General features: G+C 38.8%; 1 protein-coding gene across 3 annotated transcripts; it reads right to left on the bottom strand.

The window, feature by feature from the left end:
- Positions 1 to 258: 258 nt before the first annotated feature.
- On the bottom strand, positions 259 to 16,266 carry si:ch211-198m17.1 (mucin-13). 3 transcript variants are annotated; one of them, XM_036589506.1, is made up of 14 exons: positions 16,104 to 16,266; positions 13,450 to 13,530; positions 12,064 to 13,392; positions 11,371 to 11,472; positions 11,148 to 11,254; positions 10,223 to 10,281; positions 9,997 to 10,130; positions 9,101 to 9,238; positions 8,384 to 8,426; positions 7,921 to 7,958; positions 7,553 to 7,646; positions 6,576 to 6,750; positions 5,512 to 5,526; positions 259 to 3,723 (listed from the first exon to the last, which is right to left on the bottom strand). In XM_036589506.1, exons 1-14 carry the CDS (start codon positions 16,216 to 16,218, stop codon positions 3,589 to 3,591), a joined length of 2,565 nt encoding a protein of 854 aa, XP_036445399.1. In that variant the 5' UTR covers positions 16,219 to 16,266; the 3' UTR covers positions 259 to 3,588. The 3 variants fall into 3 exon arrangements, with proteins under 3 accessions (XP_036445399.1, XP_036445397.1, XP_036445398.1); XM_036589504.1 differs by having other exon boundaries at positions 6,576 to 6,747; positions 12,064 to 13,530; XM_036589505.1 differs by lacking the exon at positions 5,512 to 5,526 and having other exon boundaries at positions 12,064 to 13,530.
- Between the last annotated feature and the right edge of the window lie 27 nt (positions 16,267 to 16,293).

The following is a 16,293-nucleotide window of genomic DNA, read 5'->3' on the forward strand; positions in this document are numbered from 1 at the left end:
TATTTATCTTCTGATTTGATCTGTTTCCTTTTTTTTATATGATTCTAATTTAATATGCATAATTTCTTGTATTACCGTTTAACTTCATCACCTGTCTGTAAAGCAATTTGAGCTGCCACCGGCATGAAAAGTGCTATATAAATAAAATTTATTATTATTATATTATTATTACTACTTAATAGCTGTTTTGAGATACATGAAAGGTGGTCTAGACAAATGTAGAGACAAACGTGTGTATGCTAAAAAAGAATGTACAACTCAATTATCTAAAGGAATTTATTCACATACTGAACCATTCTTTTGAAAAACGTTAATTTACAAAAAGAGATTTACATGAACATTTATAAAATAACACGTGGACATGAATACATAAGCGCCACACGCAAAACATTTCACTGGTCTGAATAAATTAATTATTATTGGCACATCAGTGGAGAAAGAGGAATCCTTGTCTGTGTTGCATAAGGTTCTAATTCAGTATAAAGAACCACTGAGAGGCACACAGAAACAGAATGCAGTAGCTCTGAGTGTGACTTACACAACTGGAAAGAGAAAGTAACCGAGAACCCACAGCAAACAGGGCCAGCCCTTCTTAAACATTCACTTATACGGAGCTAAATGCTGTGCAAAGACGAGTGCAAAGAGATGATGGATGAAAACAATAATAAAGCAGTCAGCGCAAGAAGCAGATGAAGGATGATCCGGCCCTGCCCTGATCCCAAAGTGCTTGTGATGATGTGGACTTTTTCTTAAAGGTGCAGGAATTTCTAGGTCATACCAAAATTGGCCAGAACCTTTACAGGACCAACTTTAGTCACTTTATCCGCTAGTCCTAAAAGCAGTTGCCCCAGCTCACATATTGTTGTTGTCCAGAAAAAAACAGGTCTCCAAAATGTGAACCAAAATCCGTCTTTACTTTCAATGTAAGTTAATATAAAGAGACTTTTTCAATTTTGGAGCTTCTATGTTCAAATAATGTAGAAAAAATGGAGATATTTGTTTTTCTTTGGGCAGCTACAATATGTGACTGGACTGGTAAAGAAAAAAAAGGAACTAAAGAGAGAAATAAGCTGAATAAATATCAGATTGCCCTCTGTGCCGTGCAGGGAGTTCTTATACACCCCGCACCTTTCAAGTGACATATGCACAAAAAAATAAGAATCAAACTTAGATGCTCTGATGAAATAAATAAAATCAAACATGCAACATGTATAAAACATTGTTCTAATCTTTCGGTTTATGGCGCCAACTGCAACAGTACAAGAATAGAAATAATAACAAAACAATCGCCCACAAGCCACGTCTTTGGTGTGCTAAATTTCAGCAGGTTGAAAATTCAACGTTAGCAAAGCGATACTGTGAATCACGCCGCACAGCTAATGACGAGTCCTTCATGAGTACACGCCCTTCACTCAAGGTTAAGACATGTCAGCACTGTGGAACGTGGTGAACAGCTGTATGCCAGCATGTGCAGCATTCTGACGGGTTCTGAAAGCTGGAGCGATCTCCAGCCAACACAACCTCACTGAAATGTATCTTCATTCAAAACAAAAATGTATTGTACATTTAATGCTGCCTGAACATGACAATCAGTTACATATGGATACAAAACGGACTGAGTCTGAAAAGCAGACTGACAGATCCCTTAAAGGAAGATCCAGTGTTTTTCAGAGTAACCTCTATCTGCTGTGTCTGTATCATACCATGGCAATAAATTTGAGGTATTTCCCTGCATAGAAAACCCACAGTTAAGTCGATTTTACACCAGAAGTGGTACCACGCCCCCCTCAAAGCGCTCCGATGCTAATCACTGTAGCCACAAAAATATGCCTTGTTTCTGTTTTTGATGGTGTGCTAGCAGTTTCTAGCTAGAAACAGTGCAGAATTCACTATTCTTGCCTTATTGTGCAATCTAGGCCTATAATCTAGCTATATTTTCAGTCGTAGCAGCAACACTGCACTAGTACATACTTCTATAAGCTTACAGAGTAATTATCAGTCCAACAGACTAGATGATGGAAAAAACTGACAAATCAAAACCCCTTTCAAACAAGTAATAGCCAATAGCTAAGCTCAGAAATCCCCTACATACATTTATTTTATTTGTAAATGGGATAAAGGCATCTGCATGATACATTAACTTATTCAGCACTAGATAAAATTTGGATGTTCTTCGCTTCATCAACACACAAGTCACTTCTAATGTAAAATCAGTTTTAGCCACAGTTTCTATGCTTGTTTTGGTCTCCCATCCACATGAAAATGGCTTTTTGAAAATGCTCTTCAGGGTGGGCATTTCTGAAAACTCTGTTTTCATCAGGTTTCAGTGTTCTGTGTGGATGGGAAATCACAGCTGATGGCTGATGAATGAATCTTTTCTTTTTCTTTGTCAATTTAGGGATTGATAACGTTTATAAGAGAATTTAGCTTGACTTTTTTATTAAACTGTAGTGCAGAGGTGTCAGAATCTATTGCACACAGTTCTTTTGAATAGTGTGACAACTTGATTGCAACTATTACTAATAATAATACCTGAGTGAATCATGGTGATCATGTAGAGTGAAAATCTAGAAAAACTCATCCTCTCTGCCTGATCAGGACTGTGTGGTGTTTCAGAGACCAAGGCAACATAAACAACCCCATGACAGCAAGCAGCAGGCTTTCTATTGCTTTTTTCAAGCTTTTATTTTCTGGCAGGAACCAGACTTTGAATCTAAGAAAAGTACTGAGTCATGGCAGCTAATGGATTGCAAATAAAAGGCTATATTTTGCAAAGTGCGCACACTTGCAGTGTTCTGCTTCAGCTGTATGACATCAGTTTTGTTCAGGTTTTATCACCCCTACTGGGCTGACATGCTCATGTAAATGTTTTTGAGTTGTTTCCGCATGCTCATGTGGATGGAGAGGTTTTCAAAACACTGTTGGAATGGGTATTTATTTTAAAGAATCTTTGAAACGTATATTTTTAAATATCAGGATACGTGTGGATGAGGCCATAGAAACCACTGCAGAATTCTGCGAATGAACATTTAAAAATAAATGGATATAATGAATTTGAAAGTATGACCAACACCAACGTTCTTGTAGGTCTTAGAATTCTGGTATCCATACTGATCCACGCTGCTAAAGTTTTCCTTTAGAAACCTAGTCTCATCTCTAAAATTAATAATAATAATTCATAATAATTAATTTACGAACACCTGGCTGAGCAATTCATGAAAATGTTCTACAAAAATGTGTTTTACATAAACGTACTGACTGCAATTGCCCACTGGATTGTATTATAGATGAGTTTTCTGGGTTTTTTTTAAGTAGAGGGAAACACATTATGCAGCAAATAGAGATTAGGTTGAAAAATGCTAGAGTTTTCCTTTAAACATTGGCTCTGTTTAGCATGAGCCATAAATCTTTATAGACCTGTTTTGATCAAGAAAATTGTGGACAATGACTTAGAGACTCATGAATTAGTCCCATATTTGTATTAATATATACTATTTTACCTCTTTTTACACCTCTTTCACACTTCCTACACTCCTGTCTTACTTTTGGAACTAGCCTCCTCTACTCTCCTCCTCTTTTCTCCTCTTCTCATGTCGATCTTGGCTCATCTCCTGGTATAAAGTAGGGATTTTCATGGCCCTGAATCAAGTAAGAATAGCGTGAGGGGTTTTTGCCCGTAAACGTGTTCAGGTTGTCTATGGGCATGAGGTCGTAGGAGCCCGTCTGAAAGAGAAACAATAGACATGCAATAGTCAACAAATGTCAAAACCTCTTTTATGTTCATTTTGTTCTTCATTTCAAACTTATTTACATAAAAGTGCCAAAAAGGGAACAATACCAGAAATAAACCAGTTTTAATTCCCTAAGGAACATTTGAATTGGTGGTTCTTCAAACGAACACTCTAGAATTTTTCAACCTAATCTAAATCTGCCATTTCATTAATGTATGGTTGATTCCCACAGGTAATACTTTAGACATACGTACCTTTACTAAGCAAAATAACAGAGAACTCATTAACTTGAAGTGCATACAACAGAAGCCAATAGGCAGATACTGAACTTGTTATTGGGTTTTCTGTTATTTTACCAAGTACAGGGAAAAAAGGTTGAAATCATTGTCCATGGTAAGCGAACATGCACCTCAGATGCACAGATAGAAAAATTAGGTTGAGGAGTGTTCCTTCAAAGAACCATTTATTGAGGGTTCTTTAATGGCATTGTCCAAAAGACCTTTTTTGCATATTTATTTTACTGCAGTACAAACAAAAGTATGTCCCATGCCCATGTAAATTCCCATTTATATCCATGCATAAGAATTACTCAGTTTCCATCCAATCACCCAGTGGATATCAGACCAGCTGGTTTTATCAAGGACAATTATGAAAATCATGCAAAGCAGGTCATAAAGCCACAATTGTTGATCATTTCTTCAGCATCAAATAAAAGTGTTGATCAAGATAGCAGTGGACCGATGACTTCATCGTGGTATATTGTGGGGAACCCAAAGGGCCTTTCCAGGGACTTAAAGTTATATTTGGTATAGTATAGTGAGTAACACCTTTGCCTTTATTGTAGAAGTTCAATTGTAGAGCTTCAATCCCCCATTTAGCCCAGTACCCTACACTATACCAATAAGAGTCCTTGCGCAAGACTCCTAACACTACCTGTGTAAAATGATCAAACTGTGTGTCACTCTGGATAAGGGCATTTGCCATAAATGTAATGCAAATGTATTTAAACTTTGCAAGTCCTGTGATAATAGTCTCATTTAATTATTAACTTTGGTTGGAAACAAAAGGGTTAAAATCTTAAAATTCCCAATGGAAAATTGTCCCATCAGATTTTTTTCTCTGTGATATCCAGGTAGATACAGCTACGCTACCTCTCCAATTGGTTAGGACTTCAGGAGCTGGACTGACGGAAAGATTAACCATCAACATAATGACAAAGTGAGAGTGGAATCAACCGATCATGGTTTGATTTTCAAAGTAAGGGGCCAAGTTTGTGAGAAAAATATCACTCTAGGCATAAATAATATGTCACTGACTGAACAGGGGTTGTGGCCTAAACAGTTTTCAATCAGATGTTAATAAAGGAAAATAGCAGCGGCAAGTCTACGTCCGGGGTTCTTTCCTAAAAGAGTCACTGTAAAACTGCTACATACAAGGTAAAATACATGTTAATGTCTATTAGATGTTTCAAATAAAATGCATGGAATGTCTTTCACAAGCTTTAAATGTCCATATTTATACTAGAATGGCCAAAAATGTTCACATGCAGTACTGTTAGTTTGGCGCTAACACGCTAATACAAGTCCCACAGGAGTGCAAGCATTAATAACCCAAACTGAAGGCCTAGCTCTAGAAGTCACGGTTCACCACTGGTAAGAGAGAAACATGCAATAAATGAATAGGATTAATAAGTGAGAACACAAACCACCAGCAGCCACACACAAGCATACACAGCACTACTGATTGGGTCGGTGAGGGGACACGCCATGCAGTGTCTTACCTTTCTTCCTATCTTCTAAAGCATCATAATGGAGGGAATGAGGAACATGCAAGGCAAAGCAAGGGGAGCATCACATCATCACATGCACATCATCGACATACACACATACAGACATAGACACACACACACACAAAGAGGTATATACAAAAAAACGGGAAAAGGTGTGATATGATTCTATGCGGTGACATAGCTGTACGAGGTTTGGAAGCAGTGGCAAGCATGGCAACTTTGGAATGAATGTTGAAAACATTTCAGATAGCTTCAAACATTCAAATATTGCCTCTATCACCTATTAGCACACAGGCAAATAACAAAATTGTGCTGTTATAGATCTTTTTATAATGTGCATTGGTTGTGTGATCTTCCTCCAGTGCAGTAGGTGGCAGTGATGTTGTCATTTTTAGCGTGCAAGCAAGCATGTTGGTTGTACTCTCATTCACAGTGGGTTAACAGTAATATTACAAGACATATCAAGTATTTCTGGCTCATTTTCACTACCACACAACCAGGACTTTGCCCGCCGTGAACCAAGCAGACAAGATATAACTGTATAGGGTGTGACTGGCAGGATCTATGAGCCAGAGATGATTTGACTAAATTTCCAAAACTGTACCTTTATCCCAAATGTAGTAGATCAGCCAAGAGATGTTTAGTTTCTGAAGTTTGCTTCTTCAGTTTTAATTGGAGATATTAGGGCTTATTCAGCTTTTATTTTCTGGCAGGAATGGTACTTTGAGTCTTGTAGCCATCAGTTACAATCATGCATCATCATAAATGTGCATCAAACTGTACTAGGGTGTTAAGTAATTTTAAATAGACTTGGTTTCTAACACTGTATGACACACTGTTATCTATAAAGACAGAAAATGTACAGACAAAATTCAAGCTTCAAGCTGGCTGCGGCTGTTTTTAGCAATGTGCTGTACTTTTGTTCATTTTTGCAAAACGAAAAGATGCAAAACACCAAACATGTCTTGGCTGATTGAGTACGTTTGGAGTAAGAGGAAAGTTGTAAAAATGCTGGAAAACGAAGATCAAGCAGCGTTTGACCTCAGAAAACTCACCAGTCCATTGGAGTGATTTTTTCTTGGCTCGGTCATCTCCAGCATGTTGCCTGAGTTAGCGCTGGAGCTGACCGTGGCACGAGGGATGGGCGTGATGCCCTGGGCAGGCCAATCGCGGAACTCTTCGGTGGAGTAAGGACTGCTGCCATATTCTGTGTGCTTAGAATTTTTCCTGCTGACACACAATGAAACAATAGTATCACAGTTGGCCTTTTGCTCTGTTTCTATTTGAGATGGACTGAGATAATCCGGTTTTGTAACTCAATACTAAGATTAGGGACACATAAACTAGGGCTGCCTGATAGGACAGAACACCATATTGCCATGATATTCCTATATATTGTACTCGCAATAGAAGAATTCCACTGATTTTTCAGAATGTCTGCATATTTGAATTGTGACAGTGTCAACAAAGTCATTGAGAGTGGTGTGCACGCAGGGAGCTGTAAGGCAAAATAGCCCCCAAAGAAAATGACTAGTATTATTTCACTATTCTACCCTTAACAACATTACATATAAAACTCAGAGGACACATGTAGGCTCACTGGTCATTTTGGATGGTAAATAAAATATCTGTGTTGTAGATATTGCTATGTTTGTGTTGTTGACATCGTGACCCCTGTGTCTTACCATCACCAAGGTAAATAGTCAGTAAATTTCGGTACAATGCACCAATTCACATCAAACCACTCCGAATGGCTTTGTTCTCAGTGATTAAATTATGCAATCAGTGGATTTCCCATTTATACATTTTACACAAATTGATTTACGTTTGTTGTAAAAGGGGAACATCCACACACCCAAAGAACATCTGTGAGTGGTCAAGAAGTTCACAGCACACAGTATAACATTCAGTGTTTGGTTAGAGGTCCATTTTCATACTGCAGCCTTCTACGGTATCAGTATTGCGGAGGCTGCTATCGCAATAGTGATACGAAAGCAAACAATCTCCCTCTCTCTTTCTCACATATACTCACCTGCTCATGATACAGTAGATGATCATGGCCACTATTAGGATGAGCAGAAGCCCACCTAAAACACAGGCTACCACCACCAGTGCCAACAAAGATGCTATCATAGAGAAACAAAGTGTCAGAGTATGTAGACACACACATACAGTAAGTGTTCACTGTAGGTGCATTTTTAAAATTAAGTTTATATCCTTGTTTAAAAAGCAATAATGCATAAATGTAAAATTGTCAGCAGTCAAGTGGAATATTATAATTTAAGTCTATTTAAATCCTGAATTAATTCTTACACATTGAGGCTTATTAATCAGTTAGTAATTGTTAAGAGTAGTTATTCATTAATGGGGCATTTAAAGGGTTTAATGGCAATAACTTACAGTCATTACAGTTGAAACCAGAATAACCGAATGGACACCTGCAGAATAAAAATCAGAAATATGATTATTATCACTGATCACCAAGTGGTTATTACTATACGGATTTAAAAGTCTTATCCATAAAGGCTGCTGCATGTTTTCATTCTAAACATACAGGAGCACTCCTGATTCTGCTTGCCTCATCAATTGGTCTTCACAGAACTGATCAGGTGCGCTCCTGTTTTGCTGGAATGAAAACCTGCAGCCACACCAGCCCTTTGCGGATAAGAGTGAACACCCCTGGCTTAGGCTGTGAGATATCTTTACATCTCTACGCCACTAGGGGGCAGTAGTTATAACCAAGCAAAGAGCCAGTTCAAAAAATGAAATTGTCTGTTCTTAACTGAGCTTTTTAGACTAAAGGATGCATTTGAGCATAAAGCATGAATTCTCTCCCTCTCTCTGGTGACTGAATGTTACTTACGGCTCACACCGGTTGTCCACTGATCTCTCTCCACTGGCGCATGCTGCGAATGAAAAAGACACATCACAGTTAGAGTGCTGCATCATTTGTGTTCGCCCTGCTGCTGTGCTCTCTGTGCTGAATGGCCTTACTTCACCCATGACCACAGAAACAGCACACAAGACAACAACAGGCACACAACGCCAGGGTCAAAGATCACACAGAAGATTAAACTGTGTTTTTCTCCTTTGCACACAAACAACTTTACCCAAGTCAGGACACTTCACTTTCTTATCAGTGGCCATCATTCAAAAGACAAGGATGATGCAACGTGAAAGTCTTTTGTTGTACTATTAGTGGTTGTGCTATTTTATATACAACCATAGTTTGTACAAAGTTGACTGAAATATAAAAAGGTATGCGTTGTTTTCAATATTCCAAATATTTTGTCAACAAGACATAAAATGATAAATTATATACTGTATCGATCTACTATTTACAATATTTCTGTGCAGTTGTTCTGCCTTGAGGTTTGATCACCAGTTTTGAAATCTGAGGTATTCTGCATATTACTGTTGTTATAACCTCATTCTTTAAAATATACAGGCTTTCTCAGTCATTTTAGAATCATCTACAGCTCTCTTCATCACTCATATTAGAATCATATTAGAAACATTTTAGAAATCTTATACATGCCTTACATTGCTGTTACACACTCATAGAGAAAAACACACACACCTATGCAGCTCCTCGTTGTAAATTCGGTTGATATGAAGCCTGGCATGCAGGTGCAGGTGGAAACGCCAGTTTTACTGTCTGTACATGTTGTTGTTTTGACATCACATGGAGGCGGGTTCTGTTCACACAGACTCGTCTCTGTAGAGAGAGATAATAAAAGTAAGTTAATTCATTGGCTTCTTCATGATCCTTAAATCTGTAACCAAGCGTAAAGTTTGAGAAAAAACTAACTGAGAAAAAAGAACCAGTAATGCTACATTAAAAAAAATCGAAAACTGTGAACACAATGATTTTTATTCAATATTTGGCAAACTGTGCTGCACTAAATCCAGTTAAACTGGATTAATTTTGCTCTTTTCATAATGAAACATACTGTTGATCAGCTTTCTACAGGTCCTGACAATATTCATGACATATTCAGTAATTTGGGTCACCAGAGTGAACTTCCTGTACTTGTAGTTTACATGCTGTAGTTTTATTAGTTAGTGGTTTTGTTTTTTTTTTTAGACTGAATTTCTGTCATGTTTTCAGCGTCATTTATATACATACATACATACATTTATAGTCATTTTAGGTATGTCAATATGTTTATATAGCCATTTCTAAAGCTCTCCTCTGGCAGCCCAGTATTATTTGTAGTTATTTGTTTTGGCTAATCAGTGCCTCATTGTGCTAAATCAAGTCTGCTGGTGATAGAATTTAACAAATCCACACAATCATTGGGTTCTTCAAGGATAAATCTGGAACCAAATTTTGTTCTTCAAACTAGATCACAAGATAACAATTACTTATTACTTACCTATGCTACCTCAAACACTCAATACTGGCATCTTGTAATGTGAGCAAATCTGTGATGTGAGGATTTTGCAAGCCCACTGTGCTACAGTGAATCTCACCATTGAAAGTAGCTGTGGCCAGGATTCCCTCACCGCTGCTTATGGCCCTCATTATAGCTTGGACGGTGGTATCCCGCGTAGCAGGGGAGTTGGGCTCGAACACACTGTCCACTGCAGCCACCACACTGCCTGGACTGAAAACATACAGAGCACAGATGGCTGGTTAGCACCCTGGAGCGCAGCTAAAGAGTTTTAAGGGGTTGGCAGAAGTAGTGAGGCCACTTACGTTAGCTGCAGAACTGTGGAGTTTATGTAGCCAGATATATCTTTTAAAGCACTGTTCAACTATAAAAGAAAGAGACAGTAAGGAGAGAGGGAATGGATGGCAATGAACATTGGTTTGGACAAACAGGACAATGCAGTAACACTTTACAGTAAGCCTACCCTTATAAAGGCTTAATGAATAGTTTAAAATTGGCTTATTAATGCCTATTAATTATTACAAATCATTTATAAAGCTGACATAGATGAATGTGGGCTATTTGGCTAGCAACAGGTCCCCCTGTTATAATAACTGCTAATAAACTAATTTTAAAGCATTCATACATCTTTAATCAAGATAGTCTTATTGAAAAGTGGTAACTATGCAAATGCATCTAATATAGAACATTAAAACTACTATTTGTACAATTATTCAGAAAAGCTGTTGACTAGTTTTCATTTACCATAAAAACAACAAGACTAATCTGTACTTAAACATAGTACTTTACTGGTAGCCTGTTGCTAGCAGCTAGCAGCAGATTCTTCTTTGGTGGTAATTCAAAGCATAAGTGTTTTTGTTATATTCCAGCATCTCCTTACATAACTTGTGGAAATTGTTTCATTTATATAGTATTTCCATACTAATGAAGTAGTAGGGTTCACTACTGATCTGCCGCCACCATACTTCACTACTAAAATCTGTCCCTGAGGAGCCGACAGCTCCAACTAGACAACATATCAGTCATCCAATCCAGTGGTTTTTAACTTTTGCACAGTTTCAACTATTTTCTGCCACAACACACCTGATCCAGCTCATTAACAGCTTGACGATTACTTGACGAGCTGGATCAGGTGTGTTGGGGCAGGGAACAGTTGAAACTGGGTAGGGCAGTGGGTCCTCAGGACTGGAGTTGGAACTATTGGTCGAATCAATACAACCTCTTTCTTACCGCTGCAATAATCTCGGAAGATATATTACGGAACGCAGCAGACTGGGGATTCCTCATTTCCTCAACAAATGTGCGATTCACACGCAGATTACCTGGGAACACTTTTGCTGAAGTGCGACAGAGAGAGATAGACAGAAAGATAGAGAGAGAAAAGAGAGATAACAGTAAAGCAGCTGGGTTTTGCGGGTTTTTCATTACTGATTCTTGATGCATGAGCTCTTACCTTCCACACAGCGGCCCCCCGACAGGTAGGTCCCAGCCAGACACTGACAGGTGGAGTTTATGCATATACTGAGAGTTGGACAGGGAATTGCTGGACAGGTAGCTGAGAGAGAGAGAGAGAGAGAGAGAGCAGTCAAGTCAGTCACGCATTGTTATTTATCATGTTAATGTGGAACTACTAGGGGTGCTGAATATATCGGGCTATTGTGATGTTTCGATTTGACGGTGTCCATTCATCTGTGTCAACTTTGGATTGTTAAAATGGATTATTATTTGTAATACTATTCAATAAATAATGCATATATACATATATCTATTAATATATCTATACATATGTATAAATACATAACATTATTCCAATATGTTAAATGCAGCAAATAATGCAGCAATTGTTCACTTAGAAAATCGACAAAACATGGTTTACCAAATGAGGGACTGGCCAAAATACCTAAAATATCGCCCTAGATCACCACAACGTTTGTTTGGAGTTACTTAGATTTCCAGTATAAAAAGCTACATTCTGCTGTTTAGCTGACCCAAACCAGGCAGACTAGAAATGACCGCTAATTACAGCTAGTTAACATTATCTCAGTTACAAAACAAAAAACCTACAGCTGATCTATTCTAATACTGTGACCATTCAAACATAAATACATACTATACACATTTCAAAGCCAGGGACCATTTCACACACCTGGTGCGGTTGTTGTGTTAGTAGGGTTAGTAGTAGAGGTGAGTGTTGGTCCAGTCGTGGCGTTGTTCTCTGGAGTGGTGGTGTTCAAGGCGGGTTCTGTGGCATTGGCTGTTGGCTGATGAGTTGTAGCATTGCCTGGTTGTGTTGTACTGTTGGCTGGTAAGAGTGTAGTGCCTGCTGTGGTGTTCATTGGTGTTGTTCCGGCTGTAATAGTGATGTTGTTGGGTGGTGTTGTTACTGTTGTAACAGCCAGCGTTGTGGTTGCAGTTGGTGTGGTCACATTTAAGGGTGTTGTAGTGTTGCCTGGTGTGGTTGCAGCAGCAGTTGGTGTGGTCACATTTAAGGGTGCTGTAGTGTTGCCTGGTGTGGTTGCAGCAGCAGTTGGTGTGGTTGCATTTAAGGGTGCTGTAGTGTTGCCTGGTGTGGTTGCAGCAGCAGTTGGTGTGGTTGCATTTAAGGGTGTTGAAGTGTTGCCTGGTGTGGTTGCAGCAGCAGTTGGTGTGGTTGCATTTATGGGTGTTGTAGTGTTGCCTGGTGTGGTTGCAGCAGCAGTTGGTGTGGTTGCATTTATGGGTGTTGTAGTGTTGCCTGGTGTGGTTGCAGCAGCAGTTGGTGTGGTTGCATTTATGGGTGTTGAAGTGTTGCCTGGTGTGGTTGCAGCGGCAGTTGGTGTGGTTGCATTTATGGGTGCTGTAGTGTTGCCTGGTGTGGTTGCAGCAGCAGTTGGTGTGGTAGCATTTAAGGGTGTTGTAGTGTTGCCTGGTGTGGTTGCAGCAGCAGTTGGTGTGGTTGCATTTATGGGTGTTGTAGTGTTGCCTGGTGTGGTTGCAGCAGCAGTTGGTGTGGTTGCATTTATGGGTGTTGTAGTGTTGCCTGGTGTGGTTGCAGGAGGAGTTGGCGTGGTCGCATTTAAGAGTGCTGTAGTGTTGCCTGGTGTGGTTGCAGCAGCAGTTGGCGTGGTCGCATTTAAGAGTGCTGTAGTGTTGCCTGGTGTGGTTGCAGCAGCAGTTGGCGTGGTCGCATTTAAGAGTGCTGTAGTGTTGCCTGGTGTGGTTGCAGCAGCAGTTGGTGTGGTCACATTTAAGAGTGCTGTAGTGTTGCCTGGTGTGGTTGCAGCAGCAGTTGGTGTGGTCGCATTTAAGAGTGCTGTAGTGTTGCCTGGTGTGGTTGCAGCAGCAGTTGGTGTGGTCGCATTTAAGAGTGCTGTAGTGTTGCCTGGTGTGGTTGCAGCAGCAGTTGGTGTGGTCACATTTAAGAGTGCTGTAGTGTTGCCTGGTGTGGTTGCAGCAGCAGTTGGTGTGGTCGCATTTAAGAGTGCTGTAGTGTTGCCTGGTGTGGTTGCAACAGCAGTTGGTGTGGTCGCATTTAAGAGTGCTGTAGTGTTGCCTGGTGTGGTTGTAGGTAAGTCTGTTGTGGTATTGCCTGGTGTAGTTGTATTGCTTGGTGCTGTACTGGTTTCATTGATCTCTGTGGATAATAAAGTATGACACAAGAATCATAAATACAGCCCAAAGAAGGACATAATCAGCAAATGAATATATATATATATATATATATATATGCTGTATGTATGTATGTATGTCACTGTTGTCGGAAGAAAACCTTGTATCTTCATTTTTTACTTTTTCAGTTTTTGACATCATTTGAAAACGCCTGTTGTCCTTTACATTGTGTGTAAATTCCATGAAGAATGGACCAAAAGAAACGTAAAGCAAAGTAGGTTTTCCCCCTTCCTGTAAAGTTGCCATTTCGGAGATACAAGGTTTTATATATATATTATTCTGAGCAGTTTGACCTGAAATTGTTCACTGCAGAGAAAGTTTCTGACTATGGTTTCCTACATGTGATGATGATAATGGTAAACTAGTGGTAGTGGGGCCTTACAACGATCTGCATGTACATCCATAAATAGATTTTTTAAAAATATGTTTTGGGCCAAAGCCTTTTCCAAAACCTTGTAAAACATTGTCTCAGGCGGCGTATTCATAATAATTTAGTATAAGAATTTTGGTGCTGTGAACAATTCTGACTCATGCCTGAGACAGTGTTGCCCACTGTAAAGTCATATTATAACAGGTCACTGATTTCTTCATGAAAACACATATATAAATATACAGATATAGATATGATTTTTTTAATAATACCTATATATGTGTTTTCATAAACAAATTAGTGACCTGTTAAATTATGACTGTACGGTGGGCAAAATGTTAGAACATTTTCAAAAAATACTTATTACACACGTAGACAGCAAGAGATTATACACAAAAATCCAAATAGAACCTGATGTTTCTGACTATGCTAATGTCAGTTCTAACACTGGAGCATGTTTGTCACATTTCATGAATACTCATATACTCATAAATGTCACATTGCACTTCATGAATACTCCAGTGCCATAAAAATTGCTTTCATCAATGCCTACACCATGGGATATGAACACCTATCATAACTGCAACGGTCATGCGCAAGTCATAAATGAGCATGAGTGGCCATAAAAAAAAACAGGAAATTGCCTTAATGGTAGCATTTGACAGGGACGTTTCTGTAAGGGAGAATAAGATATGGAGCAGTGGATACAGAGCAGCTATAGGAAGGGTACTTATGAAAACTCTATATCTTAGAAAAGCAAATACTGCGCTTTGAAAAACAGAAACCAGTACAGAATATTCCTCCAGTACAGAATATTTCCAACAAAAACCCATAGATTTTTGTTGGAAATATTTTTTATTTATTTTATTATTGTGTAATGTGTGTCAAATGTATCTTCCCAAAAGGATTAGACCTGTTTACCAACCCTGTCAATGTAATAAAAGATTTACTTCTCTCAAATGTAGGTAATGGAGCGCTTATTTTAACCTGGCATTATAACAGAGAATTTCAGAGAATTCTAAAACATATTCAAGCCTACAAATACCTTAAGAAATGAACTTTTATATAATCTGGCCTTCAAAAGTCTAGGGACTCATTTTCCTCTTTTGAACATTTAATGAACATCGTCACGTTTTTCAGTTAGATAAGAAAAAATAGCTGCAAATGTTTTGCAAGCATAAAACAGCTGTTTGTGAACCCTTTAGTTATATTTAGCTTCAACGCTCAGCTTCTTTAAAGTGTGTACCATGTTATAAAAAGTTGGGGATAAATAATGATTTTCTTTCTTTTCTCTATTATTAAAAGCACGTTGAAACAAACACCTGAAAAGTTTGAGGGATGATGGGTACAGACTTCACAAGAAGCAGATAAGGTTTGTGAGAATTATTGTCAAATCCTGTCATAAATATATACGTGTGACAAACCTGTCAAATTTTAAGATAATAATTTGTCAAAAAATTTACATATTTTCTTTTTGACCCCATATGTAGTCGTTCAGCCAAGACATGTTTGGTATCTTAACTTTCTTTTTTCATTTTTAACTGGAGCTACAAGGCTAACATTGCTAACAAACACTAGAAGTTTAGACAAGTCAATTTAGACAGCAGCTGTATCGAAGTCCAGCACATGGTCATTACTGATTACATGCACAAGTTCTGTTGTTACGCTCTTATAAACAACTGTTAATCCTGAATTTCTGAACACTAAATATATAGAAATCCACAAAAATCCCAAACTTCATTTAACGTCCACATGTCCATGTGATGTGTGCATACGTAGGGGTGTTGGATTCTGTGGGGAGTCAGAATTTGGCACAATACCTGTTGTCTAAAATAGCTCCCCCCCAGGTCATCCCAGTCCTAAACCACACCAAGTCTGCAACAACCTTAATGAAGACCTGGACATGGTTGGAGTGGGTTGGGAGAAGTTCTAGGGGTGTATTTTATGGAAAAGATTTGGGTGTCTATTGATTCTAGTGTTTGTTAGTAACACAGCCTCATAGCTCAGCACTAAAGAAGTAAATGAAATGTCTTGGCTGACTGATTCGATCTGAGGTACATGAAAAAGAGTGTACATTATTCACCAAACCATTTCTTCAAACAAATTCCATAAGTCAAGTATTAACTCTGCATGCAAAAGCAGTTAGCAGTTAGTATAAAGCACTATACCTGCAGTTGACGCGGTGGAAGCAGGGGTGGAGATGATGGTGGTGTTGGTGTGGGTGGTGGTGTTAGCAGGGGTTGTAGGACTAGTAAAGGGTTCAACGGAGGTGTGCACAGGCATAGTAGTGTTGGTGGTAACGTTGCCAGAGCTAGTTGAAAGTCCAGGAGGTGCGGTGGTAGGGGAAGTACCATTCAC

This window comes from Colossoma macropomum, unplaced genomic scaffold (assembly GCF_904425465.1).
Source record: "Colossoma macropomum unplaced genomic scaffold, Colossoma_macropomum, whole genome shotgun sequence".
Taxonomy (NCBI): domain Eukaryota; kingdom Metazoa; phylum Chordata; class Actinopteri; order Characiformes; family Serrasalmidae; genus Colossoma; species Colossoma macropomum.

Bases quoted from the DNA above. Each gene is read 5' to 3' on its own strand.
- si:ch211-198m17.1 (XM_036589504.1), bottom strand. From the start codon at position 16,218: ATGCCTGTGCACACCTCCGTTGAACCCTTTACTAGTCCTACAACCCCT. The intron at 9,239-9,996 runs GTGAGATTCACT...CTCTCTCTACAG, and splicing joins GGCCACAGCTACTTTCAATG to AGACGAGTCTGTGTGAACAG. The intron at 6,748-7,552 runs GTGAGTATATGT...GTGTGTCAGCAG, and splicing joins ATCTACTGTATCATGAGCAG to GAAAAATTCTAAGCACACAG.